The sequence below is a fragment of the Apostichopus japonicus genome, chromosome 5, assembly GCF_037975245.1.
Source record: "Apostichopus japonicus isolate 1M-3 chromosome 5, ASM3797524v1, whole genome shotgun sequence".
NCBI classification, from domain to species: Eukaryota; Metazoa; Echinodermata; class Holothuroidea; order Aspidochirotida; family Stichopodidae; genus Apostichopus; species Apostichopus japonicus.
This window is the reverse complement of record NC_092565.1, coordinates 6,277,157-6,298,790: the sequence shown is the minus strand read 5'-3', so window position 1 is coordinate 6,298,790 and position 21,634 is coordinate 6,277,157. Positions and strand designations below refer to the sequence as shown.

General features: G+C 37.1%; 1 protein-coding gene across 3 annotated transcripts; it reads right to left on the bottom strand.

Annotated features, from left to right (window-relative positions):
• Positions 1-6,809: 6,809 nt before the first annotated feature.
• On the bottom strand, positions 6,810-19,965 carry LOC139967416 (uncharacterized). Of its 3 annotated transcripts, none has more exons than XM_071971171.1 (11): positions 19,778-19,965; positions 17,968-18,297; positions 17,333-17,488; positions 16,162-16,277; positions 14,529-14,611; positions 14,334-14,382; positions 13,619-13,852; positions 12,203-12,427; positions 10,667-10,834; positions 9,270-9,452; positions 6,810-8,273 (listed from the first exon to the last, which is right to left on the bottom strand). In XM_071971171.1, exons 2-11 carry the CDS (start codon positions 18,266-18,268, stop codon positions 8,142-8,144), a joined length of 1,647 nt encoding a protein of 548 aa, XP_071827272.1. In that variant the 5' UTR covers positions 18,269-18,297; positions 19,778-19,965; the 3' UTR covers positions 6,810-8,141. The 3 variants fall into 3 exon arrangements, with proteins under 3 accessions (XP_071827272.1, XP_071827270.1, XP_071827271.1); XM_071971169.1 differs by lacking the exon at positions 19,778-19,965 and adding an exon at positions 19,495-19,739; XM_071971170.1 differs by lacking the exon at positions 19,778-19,965 and adding an exon at positions 19,565-19,739.
• Between the last annotated feature and the right edge of the window lie 1,669 nt (positions 19,966-21,634).

Below are 21,634 nucleotides of genomic sequence, written 5' to 3'. Positions count from 1 at the left end.
GTTTCTGAGTCTTGATCTATAAGGTGTCTTGAGTTCAAATCCCTGCCAGATACAGCATTTTGATTTTCTGCTCTTTTTCCTCCTTCCATTCTGAGCTTTAAATGTTAGAAACAAGCTTAATTCCCAACAGTTAAAAGAGTGGTCAGAGCTCTGGAATAGAGAGAGTTAGACAAACCCCTTGTCTTGAGTTCAAATCCCTGCCAGGTAAAGCATTTTGATTTTTTGCTCTTTTTCCTCCTTCCATTCTGAGCTTTAAATGTTAGAAACAAGCATAATTCTCAACAGTTAAAAGAGTGGTCAGAGCTCTGGAATAGAGAGAGTCAGACAAACCCCTTGTCTTGAGTTCAAGTCCCTGCCAGAGAAAGCTTTTGCATTTTCTGCTCTTTTTCCTCCTTCCATTCTGAGCTTTAAATGTTAGAAACAAGCATAATTCTCAACAGTTAAAAGAGTGGTCAGAGCTCTGGAATAGAGAGAGTCAGACAAACCCCTTGTCTTGAGTTCAAGTCCCTGCTAGAGAAAGCTTTTGCATTTTCTGCTCTTTTTCCTCCTTCCATTCTGAGCTTTAAATGTTAGAAAGAAGCATAATTCTCAACAGTTAAAAGAGTGATCAGAGCTCTGGAATAGAGAGAGTCAGACAAAATCTTTGTCTTGAAGAAAAATTAATATTAAAACATTGAACATTTCTGTCGCTTAGCATACAACTTCCGAGGAACAACACAAAACCGGAAAACAAAGGTTTGATTTGACTGCTTTGAAATCACGTATCACTGGCAAGATGCGTCGAGCGCCCTTTTATTTCGCTCAGTTTGCAACTTTTCAGAGGAACAATAGAAAAGCGAAAAACTTTGAGGGACAACAAAGGATTTTAAACCTTTGTTCGTCGTAAAAGTTTTTCGGTCTTACTTTTTCAAGTTTGAGGTGAAAAAAATTGTTGTCGCAAAATCGATAAATGTGTATCTTTTCTGGTAGTTCGCGATACGCTGATTACGAATCTGAAGTTTATTTTGGAATTGGGTACCAAAAAGAGGTACTTTTTTAACTTTTCAGACAAAAACACCTATTTTTGGCGCAAATAAAAATTGCCAAAAATTGACCCAAAATAGATTTAGCCCAAAAGACGTAACAGGGAGTAATCGATGCTCAGGAGCCCAAATCTGCAACTCCCAGGTCCATATCTGCTTCCGTTCGGGAGATACGTGGTTCCAAAGTACAAGATAGAAATACGTGTTCTTTATAAGTGCAAAATTTGGAAAACCCCCTCTTTTCAGCCCCTCTCTTGACCTCTCTGAAACCCCCATCGACATTAAAATTAGACGTGGAGTAGAAGACACCCTTGTCTTTCTTATACACCAATTTCGTGTAATTATCTGATCGGGAAAGGCTTTTTTTTCGCTTTGTTTGCAATTTCAGAGGAACAATAGAAAAGCGAAAAACTTTGAGGGACAACAAAGGATTTTAAACCTTTGTTCGTCGTAAAAGTTTTTCGGTCTTACTTTTTCAAGTTTGAGGTGAAAAAACTTGTTGTCGCAAAGTCGATAAAAGTGTATCTTTTCTGGTAGTTCGCGACACGCTGATTACGAATCTGCAGTTTATTTTGGAATTGGGTACCAAAAAGAGGTACTCTTTTAACTTTTCAGACAAAAAACCTATATTTGGCGCAAATAAAAATTGCCAAAAATTGACCCAAAATAGATTTAGCCCAAAAGACGTAACAGGTAGTAATCGATGCTCAGGAGCCCAAATCTGCAACTCCCAGGTCCATATCTGCTTCCGTTCGGGAGATACGTGGTTCCAAAGTACAAGATAGAAATACGTGTTCTTTATAAGTGCAAAATTTGGAAAACCCCCTCTTTTCAGCCCCTCTCTTGACCTCTCTGAAACCCCCATCGACATTAAAATTAGACGTGGAGTAGAAGACACCCTTGTCTTTCTTATACACCAATTTCGTGTAATTATCTGATCGGGAAAGGCTTTTTTCGCTTTGTTTGCAATTTCAGAGGAACAATAGAAAAGCGAAAAACTTTGAGGGACAACAAAGGATTTTAAACCTTTGTTCGTCGTAAAAGTTTTTCGGTCTTACTTTTTCAAGTTTGAGGTGAAAAAAATTGTTGTCGCAAAGTCGATAAATGTGTATCTTTTCTGGTAGTTCGCGACACGCTGATTACGAATCTGAAGTTTATTTTGGAATTGGGTACCAAAAAGAGGTACTTTTTTAACTTTTCAGACAAAAAACCTATATTTGGCGCAAATAAAAATTGCCAAAAATTGACCCAAAATAGATTTAGTCCAAAAGACGTAACAGGGAGTAATCGATGCTCAGGAGCCCAAATCTGCAACTCCCAGGTCCATATCTGCTTCCGTTCGGGAGATACGTGGTCCCAAAGTACAAGATAGAAATAAGTGTTCTTTATAAGTGCACAATTTGGAAAACCCCCTCTTTTCAGCCCCTCTCTTGGGTTCTCTGAAACACCCATCGACACTAAAATTAGACGTGAAGTAGAAGACACTCTTGTCTTTGTTATACACCAATTTCGTGTAATTATTTGACCGAGAAAGGCTTTTTGTCCATAACATTTCTATTTGCGCCAAAAAACCGATCGTAAATTATCTTTGCTATGTTGTTCTTAATGATTACTTTTGCAATTTCCTTCATCAGAAACGAGCGTTATTTCTCATCAGTTGCTGTGGCGCAGTGGTTAGTGCTCTGGACTGAGAGAGACAGACAACACACTGTCATGAGTTCAAGCCCCAGAGACAGCATTTTGATCTTTTGCAATTTCCTCTTTCCATTTTGATGTTGAAATATTAGAAACGAACATTATTTCTCAACAGTTGCTGTGGTGCAGTGGTTAGTGCTCTGGACTGAGAGACAGACAAACACACTGTCATGAGTTCAAGCCCCAGAGACAGCATTTTGATCTTTTGCAATTTCCTCTTTCCATTCTGATGTTGAAATATTAGAAACGAACATTATTTCTCAACAGTTGCTGTGGCGCAGTGGTTAGTGCTCTGGACTGAGAGAGACAGACAACACACTGTCATGAGTTCAAGACCCAACCAGAACCTTTTACTTTTCTGTTCTTTGGAGCAGGTGGAAGTATAAAGGTAAGAAACGAAGGTTATTTCATTGGGAACCAAAATGGTGTAATGGGTAGTTCCGTCTGCGATGATACTGAGCAGCTCGGTTCAAGCCCTGGATGGGTGAGTGAGTGAATTCTGTAAAAGGAGTTCGCTGGCACCCCTCCCCCTGACAAGGTTCCCAAGCGGGTGAAGGGAGTTGGCCACTACCCCTCTCCCTGACAAGGTTCAGTGGAGAGGTCTCCTATATGCCTGACAAGGTACAGTGGAGGAGAAAATATTTTATTAAACAGTCCCAACAACTGGATCTTTAAATATTTGAAATGCATCTTACTGTAGCATCTCACCTTAAGGTCTATAGTGGTAGATTAAAAAAATAGGCATCACAAGGTCCCTGGTTCAATTTCAACTCATACTCTTCCTTTTTATTCTTCCAGTGAAAGCACAAGTAAAATAAAAAAAAACTTGCTGCTGATTTTTCACATCTTGTTTTGCAGCTTACAAGTAAAAAAAATAACCACAATATGTCCACTTAGTGCCAACAAAATATTGCATCTATATCAAACCACTCAAAGAGAGGAGTTTTAGCATTCTCTAGACAGGGGGCAAAGAATAGTGATTCCTTGCCGTATAATTTGCACAAAATCCCACTTGGCTATCTAACTGATAGAGTCTAGCGAGTCTAGTGAGTTAACATTAGAGTCTAACATTAGAGTAACACTAGAGTCTAGTGAGTTAACATATTTTCAAGCAATTAAGTGATAACCAGAAACGATCAGACATTTCAAACTCCCTAGACCACATAAAGTGTACTAACTCACTCTTTGGACATCAACCTATTCAGTTACGTTTTTACAGTACATTTCATGGCCACAAATGGATGAAATCCAGAAAGAACAGTCTTCCTTTTATGTGAAATATGGACCCATAGATGTTCAATATGTATGAGCAAATGGTCACTACCTTTTACCTTTTTTGAGCTAGCAAGTCAGCTCTGCCACCAACCTACCCCTTCAATACACTTAAATATTTTCAGAACCAAAGCCATCTAGTATATATATATATATATGTATATATATATATATATATATATATATATATATATATATATATATATATATATATATATATATGTATATATATGTATATATATATATATAGATCTATATAGATCTATATAGATCTATATAGACCTATATAGATCTATATATATATATATATATATATATATATATATATATATATATATATATATATATATATATATATATATACTACACAGAAGAAGGCAACTTTTCAGACAGCCTGTTTACCCCCTTGAGACTCAACTACTGTAGTGACAACTGCCAGGGATCACTTGAGGTGTGTTTTAAGATCATCCAACACATGATTATCACTTCTGAAGCAGATATCATTTCCCTGATTGACTGTTTATGTATCGTTCAAGGTTACTTCGGACTTATCTGTATATTGAGCTACTTCACAAACCAAACTCAGAATGGAAGGAGGAAAAGAGCAGAAAATCAAAACCAAACCACTCCCTTACTTAGTAAAAGCATCAACTTTGAAAGTGATTTTCTTAATACTGCAGGGCTACCAGATATTTGAACATAACGTAGAGTATTTTCGTGCTAAACCAGTTTGACAGGACTTTTCTCAATTCCAAATCAACTACCTGTTAGTTAAACTACCTGTTAACTACCAGTTATCTGTTAACTACCAAGTAATACCTACCAAGTTAACTAACTACCTTGAACTATACCTGCCATCTGGAAGCAAAATGATCCTATCCGTAGGCAAAAGCATAGTACAGACGATCAACTACCGTAGACTATTTAAGGAAATTAAGACACTGGCTTATAATTTCGCAAGTCATTCTTAGCATCAGTATAAATAATACAGTTCTGTACATCTTGTGAACATTTCAAACCCCCCCCCCCCCCCACACACACACATAAAAAACAATGAACTATGTATTTCAAGGGACTTTTAAGGATTAATCTTAATTAGAAGAATAAAATTTATGAATCATATACGAATCCATCTTCAAGGGCATAGAAATATTATATATTTGCAGCAAAACAAATTGAGATTATCGAGTAGAAAAGACATAAAAAAAAACTCCCTGTCGAGGATAACACTGTAAAAATACGAGCACCCTGTTGGAGAACATTTAAAACACAAGATGCTGCTAAATGATTGCATCTGTTTGAGCAATAAAAATAGACATAATGATACAGACAACTATTGATATGAAAATATTGAAGCTTCATAGCTTGTTCTGTCAGTGGTACACAATTAGATATCAAACTTTTTTTTTTCATGTTTTGAAAAGGAGTAGGCTTAACCTGCAATGTTATGCCTGTTATTTATATCATACATCTAGCATTTTGGATTGAATTATGGCACACAATAAATTGTGTGATCACATATTCACCACCGCAAAGATTCCTTCTGCCCTCGGCAAGGGACAAAATATATAATATAATCATGTAAATAATATAGCATTCAAATATATATATAATTCAGACAGTAATTGTTACATCATCATGACGTCATCATATGCTTATTTACTTCAAGTAACAACGACGTTATTTTGTTATCAACTACGAAGCAACGAACATCCTACCAAAGCAAAGCTGCATATCATACTTCTGGATTTGTTTATGTAGTATATGATGCGAGGAGGCTAATAACATTTCATAGTAACGATGGCATGCTTTTGCCTCCGTAGGCCACTGCTGATTTCTATGGGGTGACTGACTTTCAAAATAGTAACGAAAATCCTTGTTTTTATAAAAAAAATACGGGTAAGAAGTGCGCAAAAGTTTACGTCTGTATATACCGATATGCCCCCTTTCTAAAGATAACCCGCGTTTTGTCAATTATTTGTTGGCTCGAAATTAATCGTCCCCGAGAAATATATATTTTTTTTCTCTCAAAGTATGGAAGTAATCCGAACATTTATTTTGTATGTTCATTTTTAGCACAAAATTCGTCAGTTAATAGTTTCACAAAATATTCGGCCAAAATTTCGTTGGCAATCATTCCATTAGAATGTCGAAAAGATAATTTAAGATCGTTTGCGACAAATTTTAAGGTCTAAAAGTGAAAATAATACGATTTTCCAATTTCCGAAGAGGTCCGTTGCCCGACAGAAACCTGTCAAAAGTTATGACACTGGGCGTTTAGTGAACCTAATGTTATAAATTAACACTAATTTTGAAGTTAGGCCTTCCACACTTTATGTTGCTGAATTTCTGGGCTATCGTTCGTCTTCACGAAAATAGGTATCTCTCAAAATTTGTTTCATTGTAGTGGCTAATGGTCTTATTATTATACTTCAAACTGAAAGTTACACAAAAACAACGCATTTGGGGAGATTTGGAGAGATTTTTAAATTCTACGGAGTCCTATACAAACCATTGTTTTCTATACTGAACAGTTGTGTAAAAATATCAACCCACGTAGTTTTACTACTGATTCAACCGATTTAAACTTGAATACCAGTAACTCGCGACAGGTGAAAAAGATAAGCAGACTATCAAATCAATCTTTCATAAATACATGAGGGTTTTTTGTGGTATATTTGATGCCATAATGATACTTAATCAGTCCTGTCCTGTGTATGTGATGAGGCCTACAATAAAATTCGGACAAGTTTTTATACATACTGAATGATTCAAGTTCAGGAACATGGGCATCAATTTACTTCTCATAGTTCAGTACGGGGGGGGGGGGGGGGGGTGCGTGGGGTACTTCATAATTATGCAGTGAAGGAAGTTATACAAAAAGCTGGAAGTTATACAAAAAGTTGGAAGTTATACAAAAAGCCGGCGGGTAGTGGGGATCTTTTTTCCTGCGGAAATTACATTTATATTTATTCATTTAAATAATACTAATAAGGAGAGTAAAATAATTGGTCGAATTTGACCTGTTCAAAGCTACTCAACATACAGAAATAGTCTGTAACTCCTCCCTCTCTTCTTACACATAACTATGCCATCCCTAACATTTTACCTCCATAAATTCAACAACCTGTAATTCGTACTTTATACTTTAATCATGCAAATGTATGATGAAAAAGGTTTTGTTCACCCAGGTCGAATTAATGCCCTAGGAGGCCCTAAGTACAAAAAAGACATAAAAAAGACATAAATTAACAGCTACAGTGTGGAGAGAGAGAGAGAGGTGGGTGGAGAGAGGCTTCATGTCATTAGCAACTATGTAGGCTAATGAATAATACAATACTGAACACTGAAAGGTTTAAAAACATGAGAGAAATACTTTATAATATTTTGTCCATAAACCATCATTGAATGTAACTTCATTTGACTGACTAATCCCGCCCTAACACCAAGAAGTGGACCACAGTGGGTAGTCTGTGATCTCATCATGGTCGATGTTGTTCAGAAGCTTTATTTTCCTTTTATCATAATCCAATCCAGTTATATCTACAAGTCAATTTTCCAAGCTACAACTCTTGCAGATATTCTAAGGGGGCAGGGGGGGGGGGGACAGGGAGGTTGGAAAGTTTGGAATGTCGTAACCCAGTCCCCATGGAAGATCCTTAGTTGTGGCCTTAAACATTTGCTGATGTACAGAATAACCAGAATATATTAGGCAAACGAGGCAAAATGCAGCTATCAGCTTATAATGTCTACTTAAATTGTCTAAGGCAAGAACAGTATGAGAGCATGATAAAAAGTTTAAAAAAAACTATCAACAGGTCAACTAAGCTGACCCTTGACCTCAAATTCCTCATCACCTTCCATAATGTTTGGTATAAATGTTTGAGATGGCAAAAAATCGTACAAAATGTTTTTTTCTTTCAGAATAACTTTCTAGCGATGCGCAAACAATTTAGCCATTTCTTTTTTTAGATGCACAGAGTACCTTTCTTTTCTGATCGTTTATATCAAAACCATTGTGACCTGTAAATTGTACAAAATGTGACGATGAATTAATTTATACTGTTTCGCTTTTGTTTCCGTTTGGAAACTACAAATTTGCTCCAGTCTCGTTGTTGGATTCGCAGAAGAGAGTTCTCTGGGAAATTGTCCTTAGTTTAACTGTTGATATCTTTCTTGGTCCATCCTTAGAAACTCTCCCGTGTCGAGGTTCTTGGCCATGAGAAGATTTGGATCAGCGCTCGGTACATTATGGACCACGTGGACTCTTCCATTGCACATATCCTACAAATAACCAAGAGACAAAATTTGAATACAATTTTTTTTTAAATCAAATCGGTCGTTCTTCATTATTCAACGTTTTGCCAATTTCAATGCTTACCTCTGGTTACTTGACAACTGTTCAGCATATGCAACACTCCTAAGTTCATCGCTACCTACGGTTACCTACACACCATCTGAACGTATCGTTACTGATGGTTTTACTACCTGAGGGAATTATGACAGCCGTCGAGAAATAGGCTAATCTTTAAGCTTATCATTACCTACGGCTACCTACACAAATGACCTTGCGAAGGTAGCACTAGGAAATGCAACCCTCTAAGCTTACCATTACATATAGTTACCTAGACACTATTTGAAGGTATCACTGACATCATTGGGAATGATTTACCAATAATGCAACCCTATGAAGATATAGAAGAAACTATGGTTCAACAAGGTATGTGATGATAGTTGAAGGTATAAAGGTATACAAACGTACAACTGTCATTACCTATGGTTACCTACAAATATTTCATGACACATGAGAATGGAAGATTTCACATGACTTGATCTGTGACTGCAGCCAGATATTAGAAGACATAAAAGACACCAGACAAGTAACTATCCCACTTTTGTCTCCTTACTGACCCCCTCCTCCCCCCCCACCCCTTGAGCACCCACTCGGTAACCTCCATGGCTATTAACCTTCCTCTTTTGGTATCTCCCTCTGTTCTGTTTATATCCTACAGCCTTTTCATCCCTTACTGACCCTCTCCCTCACTGCGCATATTTCTTCTGTGCACTAAGCTTACCGTTAGGTATGGTTACCCATTTTTCTACTGTATGCACGTTTCAACGTTCCAACCTACCATCTTTAAAAATGACTAAATAAAATGACTTTATGTCTTCTGTTTCTATTTTAGTTTCTCTCTGAAGATCCTGGAAGGATCAAAGTGTCAGGCACTCTAAATTTTTCCTAGTTAAAACGAGTGAATTCTCAGAGAACCCTCAGCTTACCTGTAGGTAATTGATAGCAGCTGTAGTTATTTTATTGCAACCGGAGACGTAAAAGCACTCCAAGTCTGGACAGCTGTTAGCTAAGGCGAAGACGCTCTTATCTGTCAAGGTGTGGATACCAGACACGACGAGCTCCTGTAGAGGGCAGCACCTTGCGAGCTCAATGACTCCGCTATCTGTCACCTACAGAACGAGAGACAACAATAAATAAATTTAGCGTTTATGATTGAGCATAGCAAATTCTGTGGTTTCTGAAGTTTGCTCATAATCATAAAATAATGCAGAAACCATAATTGTTTGTGGTGCACAAAATTTCATTCATCTTTGCATTCTTGTAGCAATTCTCAGGATAGTGAATGGAGTTTTTCATAAAAGTTCTGAAGATACAAAATGTTTGTTGTACCCAATGTGTCATAGGGCGTTGCATTCGTGTAGCAACTTGGTCACTTTGAACAGCACTTTACCCTGTGATAATCAGAAAATTGCTTCCATGAGAAGACACATTAAAGGGGTTGTAAACGTTAGACAAAATGCTTACAATCCTATCAAAACACCTAGCCTCTTCAAATAAGCTTCTTGGACCATATAGTGAACATTTTATGAAACAGCCCTTCGGTTTCAACTTTGCAGATTTTTTACAAGGAATGACTATTTAAGCCATATCTACTCACTGTTACATGGCAAGTCAAAAACACCCCATTTATTTTAGCCTATCCAGCAATATGTACACTATGGCAGAGATGTATGTGTAGGTTTGGTGAATACAAAAACACCAGTTTTGGGAGTGATACCAATGTATTATTTTTTTAACCTATTTGGGCAGTATTTCAATACACTGCAATCTGAATTCGATGTCAACAACTATTTGTCTGCCTGGACAATTTCCACAGCTGAATTTGGTTGAACAGTACAGAAATCTGGTTGTTTCAGACGATGGGTTACTACCAATAAAAATTTGCTCTGCATAGATCTACAGACACATGTGTAAAAACATCTCTTTCTTAGTAATTCCACAATTTGTATTGAAGAGTAGTACAGCCATTCATAGTCCACACACATGTAACAGTGCATACTACAATTGGATACACACACAGAGCTGCATATAGTTCAATTTAAAACAAACACAGTTGAAAACAAACAATGACACACACACACACAGGTGTGTGTTATACACTCAGACCGAGGACCCCATTGTTTTTTGTGTTTCGTTTGTTCAAATCCATGTTTCGTAACCTTAGCAATACCCGTTAATGACAGAATTCTTCTGAGGACGTGGTGATTATTTGAAAAGATTTCTGAGGACTTGGAATTCCTTTGGTCAAGTCCTTGGTCAGAATACACACACAAACACATATGTATAAAAACATCCCTTTGCCATATTCCAGAAATCTACTTACAGGATCTGTACCTTTCGTGCAGCTCTTGAGAGACAGATATTTCAGGAGAGGGAGATTGTTGGCGATGGTCATTAGGACGTCGTCACCCATACACTTGACTTGACTGAGATACAGCTCCTCTAGGTTAACGCATCTCAGGGCGAGAAGACAGAGAATATCGTAGCAAAACTAACGGATAGGAAAAGAACAGAGAAATCAAAAATTAAAACTTTCCAGAGCTGTTGTTTTACGAGGATCATTCATACATGCATACCTTCTCCACGAGGGTGGTTTGACCGTGTGGAGTTTTGCATAAGAATAGAACTGGCTAAAGGATTTTAGCTAGTATGGAAAAATCAAACTATCAGAGAAGTTTTGGTATCATAAACAGGAAAACAAGTTGATTTTGTATGACCACGTAAATTGCAGAGCCTCCAGTAAAACATACCATTACTGTCCCGTTAAAGAAACACAAAAATTGGAATATTCCACTTTTTTTTAATGGATTGTTGTCCATGCTACTCCTCTTCCTGGTGGAACCAAATATCTTACAAAACAGGAAAACTAGGATGCTTAAAACTTGATATATATTTATGTACAGAATAGGAATAACAGACCATGAGAGGGAATTACAGACACACCACAACCATGCTGCATTTAGAGGAAGGCTGGCCCTCGAGTGAGATACAAAAAAATTATATTTTTAGTGAGTGATTGAAAAGTAAATCAGCCAATGTTTGGATTTTGAAAAGCGTTGGAGCATAACTAGCTATATATACGAGTATATATACGAAACACATCTCTTGTCTCTCCCAAGAGTTGAAAAGGAATCTATACTTAGATTGCAAAATATAATTGAAGTTGAGAAAGGAACTTGAAAGTGAGACAAATAATTAAACAACAGATATAAAAAATGCAGCTTCATTGCATTAATGGAGATAATATTACAGCTGCAGAATTTAGTGGTTTGGCTGTAAGGAGCCACGGATATAGCAGTTATTGCTACCTCATTTGTTTTCAAAATATTTAGTTTTCTAATATATATCATTTTTCTTTCAACAATTTTAATAAACTTTTCAATAATTATAAACTAAGAACCCGAAAAAAAATAAGACAAGATAAAATAAAATAATACAAAACAAAACAAGAACCGAAACCAAGAGCCCAAAATGTCCTTCTTACTAACCCCCTTCTAAATTTCTAAAAATAAGGCTTCGACAAGCTGCACTTTATTCTTGTAAGAGTATCACTTTCATCAATATCTTTTCCCCCTTATGAAAAAGCACTTTTTTACCTTTTTTTTTCTTTTGTAGAGAAACCCAACATTTCTGATCCAATTGCCAATCGCCCACACTGATATTGCCAGATTTTACATTTATTAGCAAATTTAACAGACTTTAAATATATATTCCACACCTTTGTCATAACTTGGGCATCACTTAATAAATGATTTAATAAATTACGGCAAACTTAAGGAACCACCCCCACCAAAAACAAAAAAAGGAATAAATAAATAAATAGGGAAAATGGAAAAAGTAATTCGCAAGTTGAACTTACATCTTTACATGCGCTGAAGCTAAACACTTTCATTTTCTTGGCTCGTTTGTCATCTTCCAATAAATCTTTCAAGGGTTCGCCGCGGACCCTGGTGCAGAGGTCCAGGCTTAAACATTCTAAGTTGTGGCAGTACTTTACGACCGGTTTAAGACACTCGTCGTCAAATTGTAAATGGCAGCCTCCAAAGTTTAAATTAATCAGGTTGTGACCTATTTCCTTTAACATCTGTGCGATAAGAAAGGCGAAAAATGATATGATCATAATGTCCTACAGAAATCGAATCTAAAATATATTCTAAAAAAAAACCCCCCCCCCCCAAAAAAAAACAATCCGATTTAAAAGGGATTTATTTAATCAATTGAATAGTTCTGTTCAATTAAACTTCAGTTTCCTGGCAAATCAAACTATACTGTACATAATCAAAAGAGAGATGTTGTTCTTCACAAATTCTATGTGCTTGGTAATTGTTTAAACTTAATTAGTTTGATAGCTATCTTTGTAAAACTTTTGATAAATGCAATAAAATCACTGTTTACCTCATTCTGTAAGTTTACAATTTGGACATTATCACTTTTCATAATCACATACGAAACTTCTATAAGCTAGTTTGGGTAACTTTACATCATTGAGGAGTATTGCACAGCAACAGGTCAATCATTCAGGCATTTGTGCGATCATACACTCTATACACTGATGTATGTACTCTAGGTAGTTATTAGCTTATACTCCACATACTATCACTCGCATCACTCAGAATTGGAAGTTTATGAGGAAACTATCAATAGATGATATTAGACTGTGAAATACTGGCTAGTCAGAGTTTGCTATACAGTGATGTATGTACACTAAGGACTAAGGTGTTAGGGAACACATACTACTGTAAATCTATCATGGATTGAATACATCGAGAGTAATTATCAGCCGACACTTCACATAGTATCACTCGCATCACTCAGAATTGGAAATTTATGAGGAAACTATTAATAGATGATATTAGACTTTGAAAGACTGGCTACCCAAAGTTTCTCTTTTGCAAAAATCTGTTATGTTTTTACGTCGAAAATAGAAACAACTTGTTCTACTCCTTGACTTTTGATACTTGACATATTGAGTAACATTGCAGTGAATGGTTACCGACTGACATGTACTGACAGGATCAATGTATACATGTGCAGTTAAATATCACTCCAAATCTCTTTCACTAGCACAGTGGACATCGTTAAGGTGACAAGGTACCACCAGGGCTGGGCTCTCTCTAGGGGCCTGTTTTTCTCATGGCCTACTTAAAAACTTGTCGAAGATATGATGTTTTCAACACCCGAAGACTGTCCATTCTGTAAAACCTATCTGTAAGAACCTCCTCAGAAGTTCATATCGATATTTGTTGTCGTGGGAGATCAGAAAAAGTAGGCTTACTTTGTCGGCCACGTCTGCAGTTATGGTATTCACTCCCGTCAACCTCAAGTCGGTCAGCATCGGCAACCGTCCTAATATCTGAGGTAGCCTATCGCCCTCTACTTGCAGTCCTCCCAGCGACAAGGAAGACATTTTAGCAGGGACTTCTTCCAACATCCTGTTTCCGGGTGGCTCCCTCGTTTTATAGCAGAATGACAGATCCAAGAAGTTGAGAGATTCCAGGACCTTATAAAGCTATGAAAGGTGGCAACGTAGAAATAGACACAGCTATTATTAGGTGAACGGTGTTTGGAAGAGCAGGTAATTAGAAATAGACATAGCTATTATTAGGTGAACGGTGTTTGGAAGAGCAGGTAATTAGAAATAGACATAGCTATTATTAGGTGAACGGTGTTTGGAAGAGCAGGTAATTATTTACTGCTGGCATTTTGTGCAGCGAAAAACTCAGGCAAATGTTTGTACATAGAACCTTTAAGTTGGTCACCAATTCATGAAATGGTGAACAACTGTTTTAGATTCTGTGTAGAAACATTGCCTGAGGGCTGGTAGACTTTTCTATTTCCACATAAAAGCTGCTATACACCTCTCAATATGCGTAAACAATTTCCAAATTTTGCATATCACTTTGCTACGCAAATAACAGATTATGTATTCGGTGGACAGCCCTACGCAACTATTTGATAAGGTAACTTGAAGAAGAGATTTGATGTTTTACCTGAGAAAGACTGTCACTGGTGATCCTGACCAGGCCATCTACATTCAGCCTGTAAAAGATAAAAAGAGTGTAACAACGTAGGAATTATGGATGTGATTAGTAACCCTACTGTCGTTCCTGGGGAAAACATGCCTCCTTCCCTCTTTATAGGGACGTTTACAAAGAATTTAGAGAAAAATTTTCCGTACAACTGACCTCTTGATGTTAGGGCAGTACTTTCCTAACGAAAGCAGAACTTCATCCGAAACGGTGTACAGCCCACAGATGTTCAAGTCGACCTGTCAAGAAAAAATGAAAGGCAGACAGTGAGTGATCGACTGATCGACAGATATGACGTATAACAACTGCAGAGTTTGAAGACAGTTTGTGACTAAAGAGTTATGGGTACAGCTTCATGGGGAAATGGTTGCATTCCATACACTGAATTTACAAACAACAAAAAATTAAACAAAATGCAGTGCACTTTAATTAATAATAACCTTGTCCTTTCATAGTTTATTGTTCAATATCGCTATCCACACCTGAATTCCACACCATTCTATCCAATATTATATGAACGACTGATGACGGGTGCCCCATCTTTCAGTTTGCCCTAGCTATATAATCACCGGCCACAGACGAAATCATGCCTTTATAGTCACTATCCACACAACTGCTGGTTACTAACTTCTCTATCCACAACTACTGTTTGTCCTCTACCATGATCGTGACTATCCACACAACTGCTGATTTACTACATTCCCTATCCAACAACTGTGTTCTCTACCATGATAGTCACTATCCACACAAATGGTGATAATTAAATTCACTATCTACCAACTGTGTTCTCTGCCAAGATAGTCCCTATCAACACAAATGGTGATAAATAAATTCACTATCCACAAACCGCATAATCTACCATGATATTCACTATCCACACAACTGGTGATTAATAAATTCACTATCCACAAACCACATAATCTACCATGATATTCACTATCCACACAACTGGTGATTAATAAATGCGCTATCCACAACTGTGTTCTCTAACATGATAGTCACTATCCACAAAACTGGTGATTACTAAATTACCTATCCACAAACCGCATTCTCTACCATGAAAGTCCCTATCCACACAACTGGTGATTCATAAATTCACTATCCACAAACCGCATTCTCTACCATGAAAGTCCCTATCCACACAATTGGTCATTAATAAATTCACTATCCACAAACCGCATAATCTACCATGATATTCACTTTCCACACAACTGGTGATTAATAAATGTTCTATCCACAACTGTGTTCTCTACCATGATAGTCACTATCCAAACAACTGCTGATTTACTAAATTCCCTATCCACAAAACTACATTCTCTACCATGATAGTCACTATCCACACAACTGGTGATTCATAAATTCACTATCCACAAACCGCATTCTCTACCATGAAAGTCCCTATCCACACAATTGGTCATTAATAAATTCACTATCCACAAACCACATAATCTACCATGATATTCACTATCCACACAACTGGTGATTAATAAATGTTCTATCCACAACTGTGTTCTCTACCATGATAGTCACTTTTCAAACAACTGCTGATTTACTAAATTCCCTATCCACAAAACTACATTCTCTACCATGATAGTCACTATCGACACAACTGGTGATAACTAAATTCCTTATCTACCAACTGTGTTCTCTACCATGAAAGTCACTATCCACACATTAAAGTTCTGTCTACAACCGTAGATAATTTCTATCAACACAACTGATGATAATAAATTTTGTGATCCACAAATTGGTCTCTACCTTGATAGTCCCACAAACAGGTACCACTCACCAGTTGATCTTGTAGACATTCAGCGACGACAGGTAGAACCTCTTCTGTCATCTTATGACTTGGGTTTATATGTAGTGTTGATATCTGTGGGTTGTTCTTCACCAGAGTAGTAATACCTAACAAGAACAGACAAAAGAAACAATCTCAATTTTCAACAAAAATGAGAAAAGTGCCAGCACAAAATGGTCTCCATCCAAATCTCATGTGCTTTCTTGTTAGGAAGGCTGGTCTGGTATGATATTGTATCAAATCTGAAACATAGTCTCTGGAAAGTTTTGGGGTATTCACAGGTAAAACTAAGAAACAAGAACATTTTGTGATTTGGTTTAATGAACCTAACATGGATCCACCTTAGTAAACAGAAGTCGTTACTTGTGTTGTAGGGAACTGGTCTAATGGGGGGCGTGATCCCTCCATTTTGGGGAACTTTGGGCAAATGAAGGAACGTGCTTAGATTGAAAATAGGGGTATAGTTTGCTTACTTTTGAAACAATATTGAAGTTTTGACTGTTTATGTTGTACTGCACATACATGTATAGTTGATGTATGCAATGTACACTAGTTGATTTTCTAATGATCTGTCTGCCACCCCCCTCCCCCAAGGGGTATATGTGGCTGCATCATGAACAGGGCATGGTAGTCCATCTTTTACATCACCTTTACACAGATAGGGTTTTAAGTGAGTTTCTTTGGGTAAGCAAATTCAAACCTAGTTTTCAGTTATATATGAAAGTACCTCTACAATATACGAGGTGGGTACTAGACCGTTCTTGTTAAAGACAAGTGAGACCAGATTCAGTTCTACACTATAAAAAAAAACTTTGAACAATATGTGCTATCTTGGATTCATCAAAACTTCAAAACTAAGGATATTCTAGCCTTACAACTATTTTGGATTTTCTTTACCACTGTATTAATATCTTCTGTTTAATATTCTTTGTTCAGTTGTTACTGTCAATGTAATTTCCGGCTGATAAACTAGGTATACTTTAGTCAGCATTTTTGTGGCAATATTTTCTTCTCCATGGCATTATGTAACAATCGCAAGAGTTGATATCAAGGTTAATCAAAGATTTTTCGAAAGAACCACTCAATTAAAAAATGTTACAAAAGATTTTTACGAAAAATTTACCCAAGGATTGCCTTCCCCGCCCTAAGACCAAATACTTACCATCATTTGAGATGAGGTTGCACCTTGTGATATAGACATTCTTAAGCTGTGGTGTTTTCACTCCTTGAAGGCTTTTGGCTGTAATTTTCTCCAAATCCTTAAGTCGTAGATGAATAAGTTGATCTTGCTTTGAAAGTAACGTGTGTAGACCTAGATCTGTAAGACAAAGAGGTGAACAAATGATAAAATAGGGCTTTCATTATTCTTTTACCGAATGAAAATACAAGGAAATGGATTTGGGGTTAGCTACTTACTAATTTCAATAAGGGAAGAGGGACATAGATGGTGGTGGATAAACTAAAAAAAACACAATCAGTACATGGAAATCTAGCTTAAATTTTAAACCATTCTACTGTAGTCTTATTCTAGTTATACCCAAGAGAGCCTTAAAACTGTTCATCGTAAGCCTACGAAGTGTTGAATGAATATATTCATATCTGGACTAGCTGGAAGGACATTCTTTCCCCCCCCCCCCAAATAAACAGTCATTTGCTTTGAAATATACACTGACTGAGTTAGATTTAACAACATTTAGATCCAGCCACATGTCAAAAGGTCTTTATAACTTTATAGCAAGGTATTTGATAGATTTTTGCTGTCAACAGTGACCTTTGAACTGACTACCAATATCTCACCTGTGATGTTGCTACAACCTTCTAAGGTAACTCTCTGCAGCTTACATTGACTGTAACTTAGTTGCAGCAGGACCTCATCTGTGACCTGGTCCGAGTATCTGAACTCTATCCACCTTATCGCCGGGCAGAATAGATGATACGTGATGTGTGGTAAGTACGATGTCGTCAACATGTCATGGTCAACCAACCGCTTCAGTAAAGTCTCTTTCAGACTTGTCGGAAGTCTCCTGCCAACATTGCTGATGCTGTCCAAGTTTTGCGCTATGCACTGTAGGCATATGTCTCCCAACTGTTTAACCATCTTTCAGTTCCCTGAACGGCTAATGAATTCTGTGGTCATGCAAGGGAAGAATGTGAAAGAAAATTTTTACACTAAAAAAAAAGATTATATTTTCTTTTTTAAGATATACTGTATCTGTAGAATGAAGGGAGACATATCTGTAGCATGGAGCATTCCAAATTTGTTCACCTTGGCAGTCAATGTTGATGCTTCGATTGTAAAATAATAATGCTTCGATTGTAAAATACGTTAACCTGTGGTCCGGCCCTTTGTACACATAATATCATTGTGTACTGTCCGGCAACATTTCACATCAAAGAATGCACCATTTGCATGAATAAATGTATGTTTCTACAACAACAATCTGATTCGCATCTTGTCTGGCAAGTGGTCCCAATTTCACACACCGACATGTGAACTATTTGAGTTTTGAGATCGGAACGAGAACAAACTGCCTTCAGAGGTAAGAAGACCATGGTGATTGGGCTTTGATAAAAGTTTGGCAGGCTTTGAAACTTAGAGAACATTAAATTTTATAAAAATTCTGGATCATTTATGTACAAAGGAATTTACCATTTGTGACATATCTCTCCATCTAAGACTTAGGTTGTCTTTTATGATTGCAGTGATGTTCTTGATGCATATGAGTGTTTCTTTGGAATAGAATACACATGTTTTTGGTATCTGTTGCACAATCATTCAAGGTGAACAAAACGAGGACTTAAACTAAATTGGGTCCACTTAATTGGCTTAAATTTTTTAAAAGCCATATTAAACTTTATTAGGAACATTTGTCAGCCATGAACTAAATACATTCCATGACATGGTTTAACAAGCCAAACCTACTATAAACAGCATGTAAAATTCAAGGAATATAGTGTAGAAACTTATTAACTCATTATATTGCTGTCTACCTCTTACACTCTGTTAAATGTACACCTAGCCTCAGCTAGGTTTAGGCCTAAGTCATACCAAGTATGTAATTTACAAAGAGCATGCTTTAGCCTAAGGTTAGGACAGTGCAAGTTAATTGCGTATAACTTAGTTGATAAGTAACTGGGCCACTGGGGCATAAATATTTAGGCTAGTTTGAACTTTCAGCAGTCTGCTACTGTGGATATTAATAATAGGCTTTTGAATAGCCTACATTACAATTTATTGTTTATATTAGTACATTCACTTAATTATTAGGCTACATGTTACATTAGGCTTCGGTTTATGAGCTAGCCTACGCCTTGTCTACAAACCTATGCCAATCACTGTCTGTTACTGCATCTTCGAAAAAAAAATGCATGTGAATCTTTCTTTTCCTCTCACTTCAATAAAATACTCGACCGTGTGAGTATCAGATATGTGTACACTGCAAATGCAATATATCACGTAGGTATGGATAGCGTTGTTTCATCCAGCCATATACAATTCATGAGTCTACTGTAAAATGAAAAGGAGCTAGGCTACACTGGCCTATATACTAGCCTGCAATAGACGATGTTTACATGCAGTCTACGTCATTACGTAAAAATAACCTACTTCAGACTCGAAATCATGAATCACAGCATGGAAGAAGGTAGGCCTACTTCCGCGTTCGAGGCTCCGCCTAACGTTTTACTGATGTGTAAGAGGATATGTGTCATGTGAAAGATGGAGTCAGTAACCAAACCTGACGATATGTCAATACATTTATAGTCGTTTTTCTCACACAATACTCATATAAAATACTGGGTAGTGAGAGCTATGAATATGATTTATATACATACAAAAGCCATCTTCCGTTAAAAAAGTACCCAGATTTAACAGTCTACAATGAAAACGTTCTCATACACAGCTACTTAATGAGCAAATAGCTACTCACTAGACTAACTCACAGGCTTGACTTAATTGAACCGAGTTAATAAAACAAACATGAATTGCTTAATACTGATCGAGGGTATTGAAACATGATTATGTTAAATGCGGTTCACAAGATAATTAGTTTATATCTGATGTCATTACGTTACAGCATAATAGCTTTCGATTACGCCTTCAATTGCCGATACTGAAAATCTCAACTAAACAGAAACAGTATACCTAGCTGCCCCCCCCCCCAACCCGAGGAAAAAAAAACCCAAAAGCGATGTGGAAGTATAGCTATAATTCGGTGTAAGGAATGAAAGAAGAAGCATAGTATATATTGATATCGTCAGCGGGCGAATCATTTTTTTTTCTTCAAATTTCATTTAGGACGAATTATTAGGTCCCCTGGTAACATCATTTACCCCCCCCCCCCATTCTCCCCTACCCTTCCTCACACTCACCGCTTCTCTTACACCTAATATATGAGATATCTTCGTGAAGCGTGATGATCTAGGTCCCTTAATTAATCTAATGCATGGGAGAAACTCGAAACTTTCTTCCTTATCCGCATATTCCAAGCTTTCTCCAAGGAAAGGGTTACAGTACCTATTACCCAGATGTTCTGTAAATAATTAAAAACAGCCTCCCTCCTCATAAAACGTGATGGTCTATGTCCCTCAACAATCTAAAGCATGGATGAACTCTCAACTTTATGCATATTCCAAAGTTTTTCCACAAAAGAGCTACAGAACATACTACACGCAAATTATGTAAATGTCACTGTACGGCATCCGTAGGGACATCGTATTTTGGTCCACATTTGAGTTTCCATCACATTTAATCTGCTTTTTATACATATCTTTTATTGTGATTGTTATAATGACCACATCTAAGGACTTTTGAGTCGTATTTCTGTATCAAGTGGAATTGTCTCGCTGAGATATAAAAGGATGAATTTTCCGTACGTTTTCACGGTAGGCCCCTCTGTTCAAGGTCAATGCACGACTATAACATTAGGTCCACTAAGTGCGGATATTGGTCTCCGTTTGCCGCTATTGCAGTAAACCCAACCGAGCAACGTATCTACGGTGTCTCTTAAAAGACATCATTATTAACAAAGTCGAAAAGAATTTTTAGTCTCTTTGGTGTCATATTAAAAGTATTTCTGATTACATTTACGCACAGATTCGCCCTCCCTCCTTTTCTATGAGAAAGGTACATATGGGAAACATGACAATGACCGTGATAAAGTCAATTTCAAGATTACTAGCGATCAAGTTGCTCAATTTGTTTCAAAAAATGGTTCTTTTCCTACACTGCGCTCCCAACAGTGGCGGAGCGTCCAAACAGTCAGGGGCGGATGCCCCCCCCCCCCATGACGGACTCAAATGGACTGCTGGCGCCCTTTTCAGCTATTTAGCACTTTTTACTTCTTGGCGAGATACGCATATGCAGCTGGTGCGGTGCGTAACTTGCTTTAGGAGTGCGTGCGCTTTGGAATCGTGTGAACAATTAACTGCGTATTACTTTAGTATAGTAATGTACTGCGTTCTT

What these genes read in the sequence shown, in the direction of transcription:
- LOC139967416 (XM_071971171.1), bottom strand. Translation starts at nt 18,268, where the DNA reads ATGGTTAAACAGTTGGGAGACATATGCCTACAGTGCATAGCGCAAAAC. An exon ending in TACTGCCCTAACATCAAGAG is followed by an intron (nt 14,383 to 14,528) that starts GTCAGTTGTACG and finishes TATCTTTTACAG; the next exon opens with GCTGAATGTAGATGGCCTGG. An exon ending in CTGCTATCAATTACCTACAG is followed by an intron (nt 8,274 to 9,269) that starts GTAAGCTGAGGG and finishes GGTTATTTGTAG; the next exon opens with GATATGTGCAATGGAAGAGT.